This window comes from Patella vulgata, chromosome 2 (assembly GCF_932274485.2).
Source record: "Patella vulgata chromosome 2, xgPatVulg1.2, whole genome shotgun sequence".
Classification (NCBI taxonomy): domain Eukaryota; kingdom Metazoa; phylum Mollusca; class Gastropoda; family Patellidae; genus Patella; species Patella vulgata.
The window spans coordinates 79,694,660-79,714,699 of record NC_065880.2 but is presented as its reverse complement, the minus strand read 5'-3'; the positions used below and the strand labels follow the sequence as shown (position 1 = coordinate 79,714,699).

At 35.4% G+C, this 20,040-nt stretch overlaps 1 protein-coding gene across 4 annotated transcripts in view; it reads right to left on the bottom strand.

Annotated features, from left to right (window-relative positions):
* Nucleotides 1-2,372: 2,372 nt before the first annotated feature.
* Nucleotides 2,373-20,040, bottom strand: part of LOC126809914 (serine/threonine-protein phosphatase 6 regulatory subunit 3) — a 41,708-nt gene continuing 24,040 nt past the window's right edge. For all 4 annotated transcript variants that reach the window (XM_050534770.2, XM_050534771.2, XM_050534773.2 and 1 more), the window contains exons 21-26: nt 19,031-19,244; nt 18,439-18,515; nt 17,184-17,343; nt 16,693-16,815; nt 12,013-12,156; nt 2,373-10,766 (exon numbers count right to left, since the gene is read on the bottom strand). In XM_050534770.2, coding sequence (XP_050390727.1) covers nt 10,691-10,766; nt 12,013-12,156; nt 16,693-16,815; nt 17,184-17,343; nt 18,439-18,515; nt 19,031-19,244 — 794 coding nt within the window. In that variant the 3' untranslated portion in view covers nt 2,373-10,690. The remainder of the gene's footprint in view (nt 10,767-12,012; nt 12,157-16,692; nt 16,816-17,183; nt 17,344-18,438; nt 18,516-19,030; nt 19,245-20,040) is intronic.

Below are 20,040 nucleotides of genomic sequence, written 5' to 3'. Positions count from 1 at the left end.
CATACAACCAGGGAATCGAAACCATGCCAGTTGACTCAATGACTGACCTTATGATGCAACGCGCACGCGCTATCCATTCGGTCATCCAACCCCTCTCTATTTAATGGTGTTTTAAAGTCTAAATTGGAGGGCGCCATATTACATCGGATCCACATCTGTTGTTTTTTGTAGTTTTTTTTCATATTATTTTCTTTATCACATGACAACGTTAACCTAATTTTGCTAAATGGTTGTACAATGAATAACAGCATAATATGACGTCATTTAAAGGAAAGACGAACGTCATAAAACGTGAATCGGAAATTGCTACTTGTTGAACTTGGGCTACATACTAAAAGCCTGTGGCCTTCAAGAGGGCATAGACGTGGGTTGACAAGACATAGCAAAACTTATTCAGTTAAAATAAAGCTGTATGTAATATGTCTGATCATCAATAGTCTATATTATTAGTAATATTTGTGATTAATGAAATCAAGTCAGCCCAATCTAAATTTAGTACAGCTAGCCCTAATTTAACTTCGGGTTATTAATTAATTTGGTGTAAGCTAAAATATGTATGGATATTTATCATTAACTTGAAATGAAATGAAATGAAATGGGGTTTAACGTCCTAGTAGGTACTGTTCTGCTCCTATACTGGGCTAATGAAGACGGGCACACGCCATACAGTGTGCTATGAGGGAAATTTTGCCCGGGCAGCGGCACTATCGCCTACTCTTATATCGAATTCCAACTGCCAGGGGATCGTTTACGTGCATTCCAATATATACACGGGACCTCGGTTTTCCGTCTCATCCGAAGGACTAGACAGCTGTCCTTGTCAGGCCCTCCGTTCTGCACTACTGACAAGAGGAAACCACGTCGGAAAATCCTGATGAACTTTCTCGGCCAATGCAGGGATCGAACACTCGACTTGAAAACGTGACCTGTATGTGTTACGAAACGTCGTAATTAAATAACAGAGAAGTAGTTATATCCTGTGTTATGTTTTGTTATGAATATTTGTGACAGTCGATAACTTCATAATAAAGCTGAATATCGATATTATTAATATTTGTGACAGAAAAATGACCGAGACACATTGAACTAAATCAGCGAATGGCCGTGAAAGAGATTCGCAGACTTAAAAGATATTTCCTCGATATTCCCGATCCGTGGCAGTACAAAAAAGAACCCTTGGCAGTTCGCATTCATAATAAAAGTAGGCGGCTGTGCCATTGTCCCATACTAACCTTTCTGGATATGGCGGCTATTTAGGGTAAAGATCTATGCTCGAAGTATGGAGTCCACTCAGACTAGCAATTATTTGCCCATTGACTTCAATGTTAAATGGCTGTAACATCACAGGCTGTAGCTCTTTGTTCAACATTCCGTTGGTTCCTATCTTTATAGGCACAATGGCGACCACATTTGGCAATCTCCTCATCATAATTTTGTAGGGGGTTGACCGTTTAGATGTTTTGCTACGGGGATTTGAAGTTGACTGGGGTGAAAATCTCACTTCCGACACAATGATTGCTCTGCAGAAAGACACATTACACCCCCCCTATCCCTCCGCTGTAGTATATGAACGTTTCGTCAACACAATACTTATGTCATTTCTGCCTATTAAACTCAAATCTGATTAAAATACAGATCTATATTTCGTTGGGGTTTTTTTATATATAAACAAAATAGGATCTGTGTTATAATCAGATTGATCAAACTCAAGTGTTTTTTGACTTTGAGTTGGAATGGAAATTTTGGGGCAGATTTGTTGGTAATTTTATTTTGAAAAATATATTTCTATAGTTAGTGTGCAAAATAAGTAGGAGGATTTTCCATGGGGGGGCAGTGTTTCTGCCTTAGACTCTTTCCAACTGTGAAGGGTTCTTTAACGTCCACACCAATGTGTATTCAATATCATCTGAACTGGCCACACTTTTGTTATCGGCCACACGGATGCCACGGCAGCAAGTGAAAGTCAGGTTAGAAAGGTGCAGAGGATTCTTCTCAACCTGTGCAAAGGATCAAACCTGCTGCGGCCTACTCTTATATCTAATTCCAACAGTCAAGGGTTCTTTTACGTCCCTCCATCTCAAAGACTAGACACTGTCCTTGTCGGGCCCTCCATCCTGCACCACTGACAAGGGGAAACCATGTTGAAAATCCCTTGGAACTTTCGTTCATCTGAACGGCTAGACACTGTCCTTGTCAGGCCCTCCATCCTGCACCACCGACAAGGGGAAACCACGTTGGAAAATCCCTGGGAACTTTCTCAGCCAGCAACGGGATAGAACCCCATAGCTCCTGGTTCGAAGAGCCAGCACTTTACTCACTGAGGCACCGCAGCTCATTGGTATCAGAGAAATAAGTCATGAAGCCAGTTATATTTTTTTTTTCTATTTTAACTTTATTATAAATATGTTCATCTTTTACAAATATAAACAATTCGCACAGCTCAATATTTATGTACATGTGCTATCTATTTTAATAGTCTCTTGGTGTAATGAAATGAAATATTGGTTTAACTTCCTATCATCGGGCAGAACAGTAGGACAATAAACCCCACCTCATTTCATTTCAATTGGTGGAACTTGGGATTACAACTGGTACCTTAAAATTACAATTTTTACTGAAATTATTTATGACTGACATAATGCAGGTCAAAAACACAGGGGCTTTATTCAAAAAAATAAATCTAAAATATTTGAGGAATTCAGTCCTTTCATTTGCTAAGAGGTAATATTTGTACCAAAATTTTGACTCTCAATAAATGGAAGGACTGCTTCTTTAAGATATTTTAGTTTTGGTGATTAAAACTCCTGCTTTAAAGATACATTATGTAAGATTTAGATAAAGAGCTGGTCGTTCTTGCCATAATAGTTCAAAAATAGTGAAAAATTAATATATTGAAAATTTACTTTAAATTACTTTATTCTGAGCGAAGTTATCACCGTTTAATGTTTTGACATAGATTGTTTATTATCGCAGCAATATTACTGGTTAATCAAGACTCACCCACGTTTCTCCATTTTTAAATTAAATCATGAAATGGTGATCGTATTTCAATCTGGTTACATCTGCACCATCTGATGTTCTAGAGAGTTGATTATAGGCTTGTCATTTGAATAAATGTCTAAATAATAATTAATATAACATTTGATGCCAAAATAAAAATCTGTAATGGGCAGATTTATCTTTTACATAATGCATCTTTAACATGTACTTCTGCTCTAATTCAGTCAACTACTCAAGTGTAAAGAACTACTGTAAAATGATGGTACCCCTTTGAATTGGGTTATCTTCCCAAACCCTTTCGACATGTGGGAATTTCCCATCTCCCAAAACGTCCAGAAAACCAGACTGTCCCAAATTCAAACAGGTTTTGCTTTTCTAAAAGTAAAATTACAAAATATTTCCATATAGTTTTTCACTTTGCTAGAACTTCCTCAAAATTTAACTCACAAATAACATTTAGAAACAAATTATCCTGAATTTAATCAAAATACAAAAATACCTGTCAGAAAATTTTCAAAAATAAACTGTGATGAGAAGCTGAAAATATATTAAATTTGCGGTCGGAACAGTTTGAACTTAATTATGAAACACCTGTGATGAAGGCAGTAATTAAGAAAAGGTGAAAACAATATATAATGTGAAATGTGAAATTTTAAGAGGTAGCTAAACACATGATAAATTGGAATTAACATGCTTTCACTAAACATTATAGAATATAATATCTAATTAAACATAAATCTATCTATGTGGCAGTATTAACATCGGAAATACACAAAATAGATATTAGGTCAGCTGTTATAATAAATGATTGAAATGAGCTTTAATGGCACTTCAGCACCAACCGGACTATATTGCGCCAAACATAAGGTGATAAATTCGAGACGCAGCTGTCAGAACTTCCCAAACATATGAGTAGTGGTATCAGGTGTTTTATAGTAAGCATATCCTGCCTTGTGTACAACCACGACAATTCGCACCTGGATGGAGCAATCCCTTTGTTAAGGTTCAAAGGACAATAGCAACTATAGCCAAAGGGAGATAACTTCAATATAAATCTACACATACCAGGATTCAGACAGATTTTGAATCAAGCCGTCAAACAGTTTGTAATTTAACCATTACATGTTTCAATTTATTTATGACAATTAAACCAACGCAAAATTTCAACACTTGCATCCAAACAAATAACCTGGGGATAGATCGCAACCTACCCACCTACTCAATCCATGCTCATTGTAATAAGAAAAAGTTGACACCGATGGATTATGATGTACGTCAACATTTCCGAAATTTAACCGATCATAATCTAGTTCTGGTTCCACAGATTATTTGTTTGGCACAAGTGACCTCCATTAAAATTTACAGAGAGAGAGAGAGAGAGAGAGAGAGAGAGAAGAGGGGGAAATGGGGTTTAAGGTCCACTTCAGGACTAACATGGTTCAATTTTTTTTTCAATAATTCGCATAGGTGTCTTTAGTAGTGGAAGGACCTAGAGAAAACCCACCAGGTTGGACAGGCGACCCTATTCCTTGCAAGTACAACTGAGAAATCTAAAATTCAAATAAATCTTGAGCTACATGTATGGGAGTTTAAAGAATAACGAATAATAGGGGTACTGTGTAGACATTGATGTGCACGTAAAAGAAACTGTGATATTTGGAATTTGAAATAAGAGTAGGCCACAGCGCGGCTGTCAGAGCAAAATTTCCATTATTCCTGTCTAGAATAGACAGAGAGATTGGGTTTAACATTTACTTGACACAAACTAGGTCATTTTGGGACTAACATACATGATTCAATTCTATTTGAATAATTCATTTGCACATAGGGGTCTTTAGCAGTGGGAAGAAAACGGAAGAAAAAAAGAATATTCATTCATAATGTCTTTCATGGTAGAGAATTATCAAATTTAAAAAGAATGGTATATTTTCAAACAAATTAAAATAAAAACTATAATGTACAAATTTACAAAGTCATAAATAATTACAATTGTGCTACTGTACATTTCAAATACACATAATATACAGCACATGATAGGATTGCTATGGATATGCATTTAGCTACAAATATAAGTACATCAAATACAGTAATGGGAATTTGAAGGGAATTCCCCTAATAAAAATGGTGGACACATCTCATGGAGAGCACTAATTTAAAGAGAGAGTAATGGGTATGAATCCGAGCTTTTATTTTAAAATTTCACCAGCTAACCTATTATTGACATATTTCGTTTTATTTGGATTAGCAAGATAGTTTTTCTAAAGAATATGGATACCTTGAGCATTATCACAATTTTATGTGTTTTAAATATGCATTATCTAAGATTTAGATAAAAAGCTGGCCTTCTAGCTATAATAGTTCCAAAATAGATCATTCAAAATTAATATATTGAAAATTTCATTCAAGCAACATTATCACAGTTTGAAGTTTTGACATAGATTGTTTATTATCTAGTAATGTTACTTGTTAATTGACTTGTTAATTAAATCATGAAATGGTGATCGTATTTCAATCTGGTGACATCTGCACCATCCGATGTTCTAGAGATTTGATTATAGCCCTATCATTTGAATAAATGTCTAAATAATAATTTATATAACATTTGAAGCCAAAATAAAAATACTGCAATAGACAAATTTAGCTCTTACATAATGTATCTTTAAGGTTAATTCCTCTGAAATTCCAATTTTAAAGAAAATAAATTGAATGACAGTAAGGTCTAAAGCCAGTCAATTTAACTGCCTGTCAGTCGAAGACTGGCCAAAATGACTGACACAAGAGCCCTTAATCTTGATGACCACACCGATCAAGTTGCTTTATACAAAATCTCATATCAATATATTTTACAAAGATGTCACACCACAAAATTAACACTATTTCTCTTACCAAAGGCATGACCCTAACATAAAAGAAATTATGAATATGTGGCATTACTGGGTTATTATCTTCAAAATTTAAATCACACGAAAACAATTTACTGGGAACTGAAGCAAGTTATTAATATGCTCTTAAAAATCACACAAAACATTGGAGTTGTGTTAGTTAAAATATTATCTCCCTTGATGACTAGCACACGACATGAGAATAAGACTAAGACAATCAACTAAGTAATACAAATCCATGTGGACGATTATTTTTAACCCCTCCAGCATCTAAAATACGTAAGTAGTGCTATCTGATTAAAACACAGATCGTATTTCGTTTCATTTTTTTATAGTTCACAATTTCATTTTACTACACTAGGATGTCGTTTACATCAGAGCTCATTACATCAGTTTTGCCAACCAGTCATTTTTACACTGATTTCTTTCATCTCTAGCAGGATGTTTGATTATCTAAATATATTAATCAATTGTGGACTTCATCAAATGAACATTCTCTATTTTACATTTAGACATGCAAAGTGCTGCAACAATCCGGTTGAAAACGGTTGATCAACTATCCCTACAACTTGGGTTTTGTGTAGATGTGGTGTTTCAGTGGGACTTTCTGTATTTAATGTTTAGTTTCAAGCCATTGTTAGCAAATTGCTCAAATTTGTTGCAAATCATCAAAAAATAGTGGGTTCCTACTGAATTGTAGTTTAAAAATGGTCCATCTGGACTAGATACTGAGTGCTGGGTTTACAAATGTTTACCTTCACTAGCAGTGTTGAGTAATTAACAGACTAATTAATTACTCAACACTGATAGTGAAAATCAACCGTTGTAGTGATTCCAAGATACCAGTGAACATACAAACATATCCTACATAGCATTCATTAAGAAAACAAAATTTTTATTTCAAAATACTTCGACATTTTTAATATAACCAATAGAGACAGCTTGAAGTAATCCCTTTAATATCATACATTTCTAAATAATTCAACAGAATACAAAAACCTCAAATATAAATGCCATATATCCATTAAAATAAAAATAATAACCATTTTAAAACAAGGAATTGGCTTTATATGTTTTTAACCTAATGTCATCGGTACCAACATAACAAAATATATTCCCTAAATCTTCCAAGGCCTAGATTTATATAACAGTATTAGCCTTGTGTTGCATAGGTGCAAATTAACTTCAGGCTTGTTAACTGTGAACCTGAAGGATCATCTAGTGTCGTAACCCCGCCACAGAGACCTTTTCACAAAGTGTACATAAAGCTACGTATACACTAGTTCGATAAGAGTCTTTAGTAAAATGTTTGATTTAGATGTATGCAAGTCTTAAGTATGCTTTGTAAAAAGGAACCCCGAAGGAGGAGGGCAGGAGAGCATTTTACACGAACCTTGGTGTTTGTCCATAACATTCTTCCCTTCTTTTTTAAATTATTTATTTCAATGATATATTTAATGCTAATATACAGACAAAAGATAATAAAATAATAACGATGTTTATTTATCACATACACTCCATTATAAGATGGACAGCACTAATCGACTATTTATAGTAGATTTCAAAAATCTTATAAAATTAAATTTGGAATTAAAGCCTCAATGCATCAGACAACCAATGATAATTTTCAATAAATTTAACCCTTTAAATGTTGACTACCTCAGTTCCTCGAAGAAAATTAGAGAAAAGTGATATATTAATACTGGTACATCCCTGCTGTTCCTCAGACCGCCTGAGATATGTAAATAGTTTACTGCATTATATGACTATTTACTAGATCATGCAGGCACCACAGCTTGGGCAGTCTCAGGAGCCCCTAGTTAGGGTGTTCTAAGAGCTAAAGTTTCAGAAAAATAAGGTCTCAAACAGGTTCATTAGGATAGTGATTTAGATGATTAAATCTAGAGATGTGGGTTAGATGCCATTTTGAGCCTGATATTAGCGGATATAAATGACATACCGGTATCACCCAGGTGAGAAATACAAAATGGCTTCCTGAATATCAACAGAAAGTAATAAGAACTTTAGATAGTCATAACTTACACGTGGATTAATCGATGTGAATATATTTTTTATTTTTTTCAGATTACTTTATTGATAATTTTGATAAATGACTGGCACAAAGTTCTACTCCACTAACCCATGGGTCCATTTACGGGGGCGACACAGTCAAAATATCCTCCCTTGACAATTTTTATTAACCAATCAAAAAAATTTAATACATACTAAGCAGGTGGGCGAAGGGAAGTAAGTCGCATTTTATTGCAACTAAGATCGCTAACTTGTTGTTGCAAACTCTGTCAATGTATTTTAGGACTTCGTTTGGTGGGTGTGCATGTCACTTCTTTGATATTAAATTTCTTGCAAACCTCTCATAATTGAGCGTACAAGCTGCTGAATTGTGGTGAACATAAACAATAACGCCAAGACTGGTATGTAAACTCGTCAAGGGCAGAAAATTTGAATTGATGAAAACCCATAAATGGACCCAGGGGTTAGTGTAGTAGAACGGAACGATACCACTGGGCACACCGAGGATGGGTCTGAGTAAGTACACTAGAACCATTTGAAATTAATCAAATTAAGTTGATGCATTTTATTCAATTTTCTTTGTGGACTAATGAAATAGACTTTATTTTTTTTAAACACTTTTCTTGGTATTTCATATCTTCACTTTTAACACCATACTGTATTATTGCTTTGATTTATTACAAAAAATTGACTAAAATATACAAAATGAATTCTTTTCTTTTTTTAATTTAATGATGTATGATTATGTTCATCACCACCCTCAGCAAATATTCTGTCACTAATAATGGATGTCTGTATCTGATTTCTTTGATGAATCAATGAATGCTAAAAAAAAATATAGGCCGAGAAATGATATGGTGGAAAAAATGAGAACAACACTATCCAAAATGATTCACCAGGATATTTTTTTTTTTAAAAGCTCACCAGAGAAACTTAAACACATACACTGTGGATATTTGAAAATTGGTATATTTGAGAATGGGTCATCAATAACAAAACAAGAAGAGGGAATTACCCAGGTAAGAAATCACAGGTGAATAAATTCAATTCAATATGAAATGATAATCTCTGTTATGTTAATATATTTTCTTCAATGCAATAAACGAAAAACAAAAGAAAAGTTAATCCATCCAAACACCAAACATCCTGTCTTAGATCTGATAGTAATATTATTATATACTTTTAAAGTACCTCACAAAATCAAGGGTAAGGGGAGGTAACTCTTGTTTTAGGAATAGATTGAATACTAACACAGCAAAGTTGAGTGGTCCTTTTTTAAATTTTAAAAACTGATGTAAATCATAATTTAGGGAACACAACATATATAGTAATTATCATAAAGTTAAATATCAAAGGCAAAGGCAAACACAGCAGAGGTTAACCTATTAGATTTGCAACAAACACATTGATAATAACATCTTCATAGCTATACAGGTGAACAGATACCTTTTTATTGTGAAGGTGATATTATAACAGCTGTGTACTAATGCTAAAACAATCTTTGGATGTATGCTGTATTCAATTTATTCTCGTTAATTACCAATCCCAAAAGCCGATACTAATCCTGTGTAAGTTTAATCTGTAAAGGATTATTCGTTATAAAATGACAATCAATTTTGTTTATATGATGGGCCTCAGTTTTTATCTGATCGAATCCACGACGAGAGATTATCTACCACTGATATTTTGATTTTTTTTTAAAGGATTAATTAAATCATGGAAAATTTTATATTTTCCTAAAAATTAAAATGTTAGACAGAGACTCTTGACATTATACCCAATTATTGAGTTAAATTGAATGCAGCATTATTTTCCACCTAACCGCTATTATCTACATTCCTGGAATTTAGATAACCACTAGGAATTATACCAAGCCTGGAAATAAGGTACCTGTTACTGACAATGTCAGGGACAGATTCAGACTTTGTCAGGCACAAAATCTCTGGTGCCTGTCATTTTGTCCAGCACTGATTTGTCTTTTTAAATGATATTATTAATACATGTCTGGCACTATGTTAAAATGTCAGGTACTATTTCATTAGTGCCTGACATTTTGTCAGGTACATCTAAAACCCTTATTTCCAGGCTTGAATTTTACAACAGAATACATACTCTTTACGATGACTGTGTAACACCCCCTAAATATTCATTCCATAATTTCTGCATTATAATCGATATAATCTAATTAATTTGAACTGGATAACAAAACACATATAGACTAATTATTTCAAAATATCTCAAAACATCACTTCTCTCTGCTTAATTTATCTCCATCTTACAACTTCTTTCTTTTCTCCTATAAATCACTGCATAATTAAAATCGACGATGGCCGTTCACTGTACTCGAGATGACTTTGTAATCTCTTTTGATGTCTAGATCGGTCGATAGAGACTTATTCACTGTTCATCAATTAAGAGTTAAAATCGACGATGGCCGTTCACTTTTCTCGAGATGATTTTATAATCACTTGAAAAGTCTTGACTACCCCCGAGAGGCCTGATAATCGTTCATCAATTACTGAATTAAGTTAAAATAATCCATCATTTCAACAAACATCACATTGTTTTTTTTTAATGATAATATATATATTATATCAATTTAAGTCACAGTCTGTACACTGTTAAGGCAATATTTACACAGGAGCTGCCAGAACATGTATAATAATTAATTGATTAAGAATTCCTGGAACCTGTATAATAATGGGTAACAACTCCAGGTAATGTATAATAGTCTATATACTATATTACATAATTAATCTATCACAATAAAGCAAGTTTCACACTGGACCATTTTTAACATTTGAGTCTGTTAAAGCAGCATCATAATTTTCTAGAGCCTCCTTTGCTTGTGTCCTGAAAAATATAACAATTATTTTAAATACACTAATTAAAGGGGAATTATGGGAGATTAGATAAGAGAGAGAGATAGAGAGAAATGGGGTTTAACCACGGACACAAACTAGGTCATTTCGGGACTAACACATGGTTTAATTTTATTTCAATAATTTGATTGTGCGTAGGGATCTTTAGCAGTGGGAGGAAACCAGAGGACCCAGAGAAAACCCACAAGGTTAGACAGGCGACCCTACTCTGTGTCACGTACAGATAAGATAAGGAGTGGACAGTTCTTGCTATAATAGTTTTAAAAAATGACTATGCTGAAAATCTTGATCAAATTGCTCCACTCGGAACCGAGATAGTAGCTTTTGAATTTTGGCTAACCTTGATCATCATCACTCAATTCGGTACGATAAAAAAACAAAGTCTCGATTATTTTTCAGAGAATGTTTTCCAATCCACTAAATATCGCAGGCTAGCGATGACATTGAGAGTTGATAATAGTCTGGATAAGTTAATAAATAATTCAGATAACATTTCAGGCCTACAGGAAGACCTGCAATAGGCAGATTTAGCTCTTACATAATGTATGTTTAACCCTAGAACTTTGTACATCTCCAGTTCCATGAACAACCAAAAAACGTCCTGAAACTACTGTTCTTGAGAGAGAGAGAGAGAGAGAGAGAGAGAGTTTAACATCCACTGGACACAAACTAGGTCATTTTGGGACTAACATATGGTTCAATTTTATTTTAATAATTCACTTGCACGTAAGGGTCTTTAGCAGTGGAAGGAAACTGGAGGACCCGGAGAAAACCCATGAGGTTGAACAGGCGACCCTACTCCTTGTCACATACAACAGGGGAATCGGAACACGCTAGCCATTCGGTCATCCAAACCCCCCTCCCCACTGTTCTTTAGACTATCTTAATCTGCACAAGATATGTGAATAGCTCTCTATAATTCATATCATTGGACCTTTTTACCAGATCTTGGATCATGAGGTTTGTCGTTAAGCCAAGTAGCGTGGTTTTGAACCCAAGAATGTATATGAAAAAAATGTTAAGTTTTCTCCAGATACGCTCACTGCTAAAATCCTTTTTTCTGGACAAATTTTAGTCATTTTTGCAAGAACCAGACTCCAAACTGCCAGTAGAAAATGGAGATGTTTCCCCAGCATTCCCCCCACCTCCCTGTGTATCCTCACATGGGACTAGTTTTAACTACTCGCACCTCGATATCTAATTATAAAACAACCTACCTAGCTTCTGTGATTGCATCATTAGTATCTACAGGTTTAATAGTCGGGCCATTATCTTGAATTATGCCAGCATCACCACCAGATTTAGGAGATGTGGTGGTGAGACAGGGTTTAGCTTTCATTAGTCCTGAGCTAGCAAGGAAACTGAAAAAAAAATTACAATACACAATAAGTAAAATCATCAAAACAAACGAAATTTCCAAATAAACTGAAATGGGGTTTAACGTCCTACAGTTCAGCTCCGACTGGGCTAATGAAGACGGACGGGCATACGCCATGCAGTGTGATATGAGGGAAATTTTACCTGGACAACTGCCAAGGGATCTTTTATGTGCACGCCAATGTGTACAAAGGACCCCAGTTTTTCGTCCATCCCAACGACTACCAAATAAACTAAATGTAGGTAATGATACGTCATGGAAAATTCAGAAAATATCAGAGTTTAAAAAACGATTTTATTGTTAAAATTCACCAAATGAAGTGCGAACGACGGCCTTAAATTAACGAGCCGTCTCCGATTTCACAGATGGTTCTAAAACATATCTGGGACAGCTCCTTTAAAGGTCATGGTTCTTTTTGATTATATAACCCATTCTAGAGGAAATTACTATGTCAGACATTGATGATAGAGCATTCAAACCTGACTTTATATGTAAAATTGGCATAGTTATAATCATGGCTAAACCATTGGAACTGATAAGTCTATTACAGTGTTTGGCTTATTTAGTTTTGGATTCAAGCATCAGCCACTCATCGACGAACAGTTCGTTAGATAATTGGCCAAAATAAGAAAATATATGTGTTTATTGTTACCTCACAACCCTATTATCCATAAACACAGGTATATTTTTTTTTTTCTGGGCCTTATAAAAGAACCAAGTCCTGGGTTATAATTGTTGCATGGTTGACTTAGTGTTGACTATATATTGTATTTGGCTGTCTAACCAACAACAATAAATATAAGGAGGCTGAGAACTCTCCTATCATAAACCTGGACCTAAAGCACCTGAATTCAGGTACAATTCTGCTGATTCCTATTATCATGTTGACACAGATTTGTATTTTTCTGGGGGTGGGGGGGGGGGATGGATGGCCGAATGGTCAGCACGTACGTGCTGTATCATAAGGCCTGTCATTGAGTCAATTGGCATGGTTTCGAATCCCCGGTTGTACGTGACAAGAAGTAGGGTCGCCCTCCAGTTTCCTCCCACTGCTAAAGACCCCTAAGCGCAAGCGAATTATTGAAATAAATTTAAACCATATGTAAGTCTCAAAATGACCTAGTTAGTGTCGAGTGGACGTTAAACCCCATTTCTCTCTCTCTCTGTCTAACCAACATAATTGCATATCAGACTGAAAACTCGCCTATAATTAAACCAGGAAATTCAATGTAAAGCACCGGTGTCAGACACATGTACAAATTCAAGTTTAGTCTGGTACAATCCCACTGATTCCTCACTCGGCAAACCGCGGCAGATCCCGGTACTCTACACCTAGCCTCAGCTCTATGACGGTAAGTGATATGTACCTACACCCATACAATTTTGATGCGGCTATCGATTTACTTATCAGAAGTTCTAAAAATAGCATCGTTCGAAGAGTGTGTAGAGTTTTCATTGCGAAATTGTACTTTGTTTAAAGATCTGATAAACATGAAAGAAAAACAGCTTCAAACATTGAAAGCTTTTTATGATAAAATACTCTTCACAGGCCTCTTCATGAATGCCGCCATTTGTAATCCGAGAATTTGAAAGTATTTCCAATGGCGGAATTCGTTATTCAGCCAAACTAGATGTAGGGTACTGGAGTCTGCCGAGTGGCTGGTTCTTTTCATCATGCCTGGCTCAGATTTGGTGTTGTCCAGTTATGTTTTAATGCACGTTCATCACAAAGTTGAAAATATCAGGTACTAGTTCTGTAGTGCTTCACATTTTGTCAGAGACAACTAAAAACATTGAGAGATTCTAATTGTAGGCCACAATAGCCGCTTTATATAAATGAGTATTTTGTGGAATACTAACCCTGACCCTTTTTAAAAGACTGAACTTGGATCCAGTTTACCTTTTACTCTTCTTAAAAAGGTTAGGGTTAGTACTCCCCAGATTTATATAAAGCGACCATTGTGGACTCAGGAAATTCCTGAACCTCTCTAATTAGCATGTCCCAAAAGTATTATTTCCAGGTATGATAATACTTCGTCAAAATATAAGGGACATAACTCATTGTGGTAGCTAATTACTCATTTTCAATACAAAATAATATTAAGAGGGGCCAATCTTATTAAAACTTTATAAAATAACTTTTACAACTTTTTCTTGGCATTAGTTTTAGAAGTGATAACATTGTTTGACATTATATCAATAGATAATTTAACCATCTTAAATTGCTTTCTATCTTAAATTTGGAATGGGTCTGTGTATATAGCTTGTGTCTGCCAAGGGACATTAAACCCCATTTCATTTCATATTAGCACTAATAGTGTAATAGACATAGGACTTCCTGTGTCAGGGGTTTATTAAAGTGCAAATACGGTATAATGGTTGCCAAGAGTAATTCGGAAATTACTGCCGTCGGCGGGGATACAAAAAAATTTTGTAGTTTAAACTAGTACATATTTCTGTTCAAGTAAAATAACAGTTGGAACTTGATGAAAAAATAAACAGAATAGCCACCGTATGTGCAAAATTCTCCACCTACATGTATGGTAAATTGTTGCAATGGCATTTAGTAATTGAACTGGAATACAATTACTGCTTATTGTTGTTTACATGTATCGTGTATATTGTAGAGAAGTTTAGTGGAAACACCGCTCAGTAATAAGCAGTAATTGTATTCCTTAGAATTGTCACCTGTATATATATGTAACATTGGACTCCAAACCATCATTAAAACCATCTTTACCATAAATAAAAGCTACTTGTTAGTATCAAAATTAGAAGCGTATGTTAGCCTTTCTAGAGAGTATTAATATGATAAAACAAATGAAATGAAATGAAATGGGGTTTAACGTCCTACTGTTCTGCTCCTATACTGGGCTAATGAAGACGGACATACACATACAGTGTGCTATGAGGGAAATTTTGCCCGGGCAGCGGCACTATCGCCTACTCTTATATCGAATTCCAACTGCCAAGGGATCTTTTACGTGCATTCCAACGTATACAAGAGACCTCAGTTTTTCGTATCATACGAAGGACTAATGATAAAACAAGTGTGATATGATGTGAAATATTCTCTGTAGGAATTCCATTCCACAGTTGTACATGGCAAGGAGTAGGGTCAGGGTCGCCTGTCCATCCTCGTGGGTTTTCTCCGGGGCCTCCAGTTTCCTCCCAATACTAAAGACCCCTACGCGCAGGCCTGCTGTCAGTGATTATTATAGTTATGGTTGTTTTGAATAACATCTATTCCTATGCCAATGTTCAGTTGTAAATTTACACACAAGAAATAAAATAAGAAAATACTGTATATTGATAAGAAATACATTAGAAAATATATATATTAAAAGTCAGTTTATTAATATTAAATAAATGAATTGAACAGATCGGCGTAAGTTGTTCTACTGAAATACTTCAACTTCAGTTGTTGATTTCTCAAAACAGTTTTTTTCTAGAGTTACCAATTTTAGTCATGCTATATCTCTGAAAGTTATCGTCAGATTTTCTTGAAACTTGGGATATAACTTCCTATATAATAACTTTGTGCAATAGGAGAATTTTATTGAAATCTGCAAAATAGTTCCTGATATATTGTTGCCATAGCAACTGTGACACATGAAAGAATTTTGAAGTTAACATTAAAATATGTATAACTTGCTTTCTAATTATTATTTTGTAATGAAACTTGCCTATTGCACAAAGGAACATGTCAGTATCCTCTCTGCTTAATTTTAAAACATTCTGTTAAATAGTTTCTGAGAAACTGGATGACTAAAATTATACGTAGAAATCCAAAATGGCCGCCGTTTCCATAGCAACAGGTACCCCCAGGAAAATTTTTCGGCCGTTTTTGTAATATTCAATGGATGTGTTCTTAGATGTGTAAGAATGGTGACTTTACCTCAATAATTAAAAAAACTGAAATTTTCTACTGTCCACCCCCTTAAAGACAGGAGAAGACAACTTGTAACATTTAACCTCAACTCACTGATAATTTGCGTTCAAGTTATCTGCAGAATCGTCAACTACGTTTTCCTGTTCACACCTTATATGGGTACAATAAAATTAAACAAAATATTAAATATTCTGTGTAGCAGCAAAACTCAAGAAAAATATATGGTGCACAAATATCAGTTAATTTACAAAAATCTATCTCGCATGTGTACTGGTGAATTAACTCAGTAAAATATCTATCTTGCATGTGTATTGGTGAATTAACTCCAAGTAAAATCTATCTTGCATGTGTATTGGTGAATTAACTCAAGTAAAATCTAACTTGCATGTGTATTAGTGAATTAACTCAAGTAAAATCTAACTTGCATGTGTATTGGTGAATTTACACAAACACTTAACTGAATTTAAAACAATAGATGAATACTGGAAGATCAGTTCAATACTCCCATGACACTTTTGTGACTAGAATATGCATGTAGGGGTCTATAGCTGTTGGAGATAACCCAAGAAAAACCATGGGGTGGGGTCAATCTATAGAACAAAATGACTGAAGATACTAGTTACTTACTTGTCTTTTGGACTTTGGGTCGAATCGGTCGGACTTGTTTTGTTTGATACACTTGCTTCTAGTTTCGCTTTATTGTCGTTAGCGACAGTTACTGGAACGGATTCATTAGTAGTACTCTTTTCACTGAAATATTTAAATATCAATTATGAGAGAGAGACTAGAGACTCGACACAAACTAGGCTATTTCGGGACAAACATATGGTTCAATTATATTTCAATAATTTGCTTGCACATAGGGGTCTTTAGGAAACCAGAGGACCCAGAGAAAATCTAAGAGTTTGGACAGGCAAACCTACACCATGTCGCTTACAAGCGGGGAATTGAAACCATGCCACTTGACTCAAAGACAGACCAATAGACCCCCCCCGCCCGCCCCCTAAAACCCAGTTAATAATTCAGGGCCAAAATCACCTACTTACACAAGTGTATTAATCTCAGAATTATGCAAAGCTGATGAGTGATGAGACAGAAGTAGAAATAAAATTACTTACCTTGTTACAGTGGAGACCATATTAGAATCTTTATCTACCGGAACTTGTTTAGGGAATTCTGTAGATTCACTAACATCAGTTAATGTAACATCGTCTTTCTTATCAGTTTTACTTGCTTCTAACAGTTGATTTTCTAAATTAGCTGAAGCACTTTGTACTACTGTAAATATAGATACATAGTATAGTCACTGTTAACCAGTAAATATAGGAATATAAGTAGTATAGACCCTGTTAACCAGTCAATATAGAATATAAGTAGTACAGTCACTGTTAGCATGTATATACAGGAATATAAGAAGTATAGTCAAAGTTAACCAGTCAATATTGGAATATAGGTAGTATAGTCACTGTTAACCAGTCAATATAGGAATATAAGTAGTATAGTCACTGTTAACCAGTCAATATAGGAATATAAGTAGTATAGTCACTGTTAACCAGTCAATATAGGAATATAAGTAGTATAGTCACTGTTAGCATGTATATACACAGAGAGAGAGAGAGAGAAATGGGGTTTAAGTCCACTCGACACAAACTAGGTCATTTCGGGACTAACATATGGTTTAATTTTATTTCAATAATTCGCTTGCGCGTAGGGGTCTTTAGCAGTGGGAGGAAACCGGAGGACCCGGAGAAAACCCACAAGGTTGGACAGGCGACATTACTCCTTGTCACGTACAACCGAGGATTCGAAACCACGCCAGTTGACTCAATGACAGGTCGTATGATACAGCACGCACGTGCTAACCATTCGGCCATCCAACCCCCCCCCAATGTATATACAGGAATATAAATGAAATGTAATGAACTCGGGTTTAACGTCCTACTGTTTTGCTCCAAACTGGGCTAATGAATATAAGTAATATAGTCATTGTTAACTGCACATCCAATTGATGAAACGTTTTACCGTAAACACTACAAATAAATTTTAAATCAATCAGATATTAACTGATTTGTTTGTGGACACCGGACCACCGGACGGACCAACAGCAATATACAGCCACATTTCAGTGCAGGCGTATAAAAACGACCACAACTCAAAAAGAAAAATTTAGTAAAGTAAATATGCTATATGCTATGCTAAATATCTCAACCATACATTTGGCTCAAAATATCTGATATTAGATTGCCCAGAGAATAAATTAGCCATTTGTAAACATCACAGACACTTTTTGTGTCAAAGGGAGGAAACTCTAAATACATTTTTGTATCTGGTTGGACATATGTTACTGAGAGCAATTTGAGAAGTTACACTTACAATAGGCACTACTTCTTGTACTGTCACTGGTATCCATAGCAATAGGAGAACTATTTCTAGGCTCATGTGGACTATCTCTGAAATAAAATATTCACAAACTGTATAACAAATAATCATACAATTAATTTATAGCCTAGTTCACAACCCCACCGTACGCATCATCTGTGTGAGCGTCATCTGTGTGAGTTCGGCACCATAGGAGATCGCAGATGGTCGTAGAGACTTTTGGTCCTGCAATTCTAACTTTTCACCTGGTTTCTTGCAGCTGGTCTGCGAGCTACCAAACACATCGTCTGGTTGTGAGCTCTGCTTTACCTAATTACATTGTTAGCAGGACCAAAAGAATTAAATTTCAGAACCTTGATCAAATACCTCTTACAAAACCTTGAAATGAAGTGAAGTGAAATGGAGTTTAACAGACTACTTTTCTGCGGTCCTGCACAAGAGGTAACCCACACGAAAATCCCAAGGAACTTTCTCGGCCAACCCCAGGAGCGGAAAATCTCAAGGAAGTTTCTCGGCCAGTCCCAGGAGCAGCCCAAAACCTCTTAGTTGGTGAGCACAAATTACAGAATTGAACACATAAACATACTTTTTAGAAGTAGTATTATCTTTGGGAGGAAAACTTGTAAAATCGGCCCAATTCTCGGCTTCAGCAGTGGCTGGCACCTTATTTGTAAACTCTGCCCATTTATCTGGATTGTCAGTTGCTGATACTACCGGTACATTATCCCACGGAGAAGCTGTATCCATAGCAACAGGATCACCCTCAACATTGGCATCTTCGAAGTTTGCAACCCAGCCTCCTGGAAGACAGAAAATATTATTCTGGTGGTCAGACTGCTATTTGTTGATAATTTTATAAATAAACTGATTCAGTTGGGAATTCAATTACGATAATTCCCAGAGTAAATTTTGGTGCTCTCCCAAACACGAGGGAAATTTATTTATTAAGCACACAGTTTGTTAGTGAATTGGAAAGGCATCAATTTTATTCAGTCAGCAGTGCACAATTCTCATCGCCCGACACCTGGGTCCGGTTAATCATTATGTAGGACAGCTTAATTTTCGCATTCCGCCTGCCTGCGGACAAGCCAAATTTCTTAAATAATTTCGTTGAAATTGAAATAAAAACACTACTTTGTGACTTTTTAAAGCAGTTTAGTTCCAGTCCGCATAATAATAACTGCCGAATAGACCAACTTCAGTCACAACTAAGCCCACGACAGTGGTTTTGATAACAGATTACGGTACTTTGTGAAAATAAACGAGAACTGTCAAAAGGTCAAAAGCCGCTTTTATGACCTCTGACGCGACCTTCCACTACAACCGGTCAGACCTTCATGTAGTGTAGACCATCGAAAGAATAAAAAGATAGGTTGCCAGGCAACGAAACATATGCCCACAGCAGCTAAATTGGCCGGGCAGTCAACAAGAGTTGTCGCATACTTTTACTTTTGTCGGTAATGAAACATTTACAATACACTAAAATCTGATTTTAGATTAACAACTCATTAAGTAATTATCAGTAAATCATTAGAATTTGTTTGGCCCATGCTAACGTTTAGTATACAAAACATTCAATATCATGGATTTAGCTGT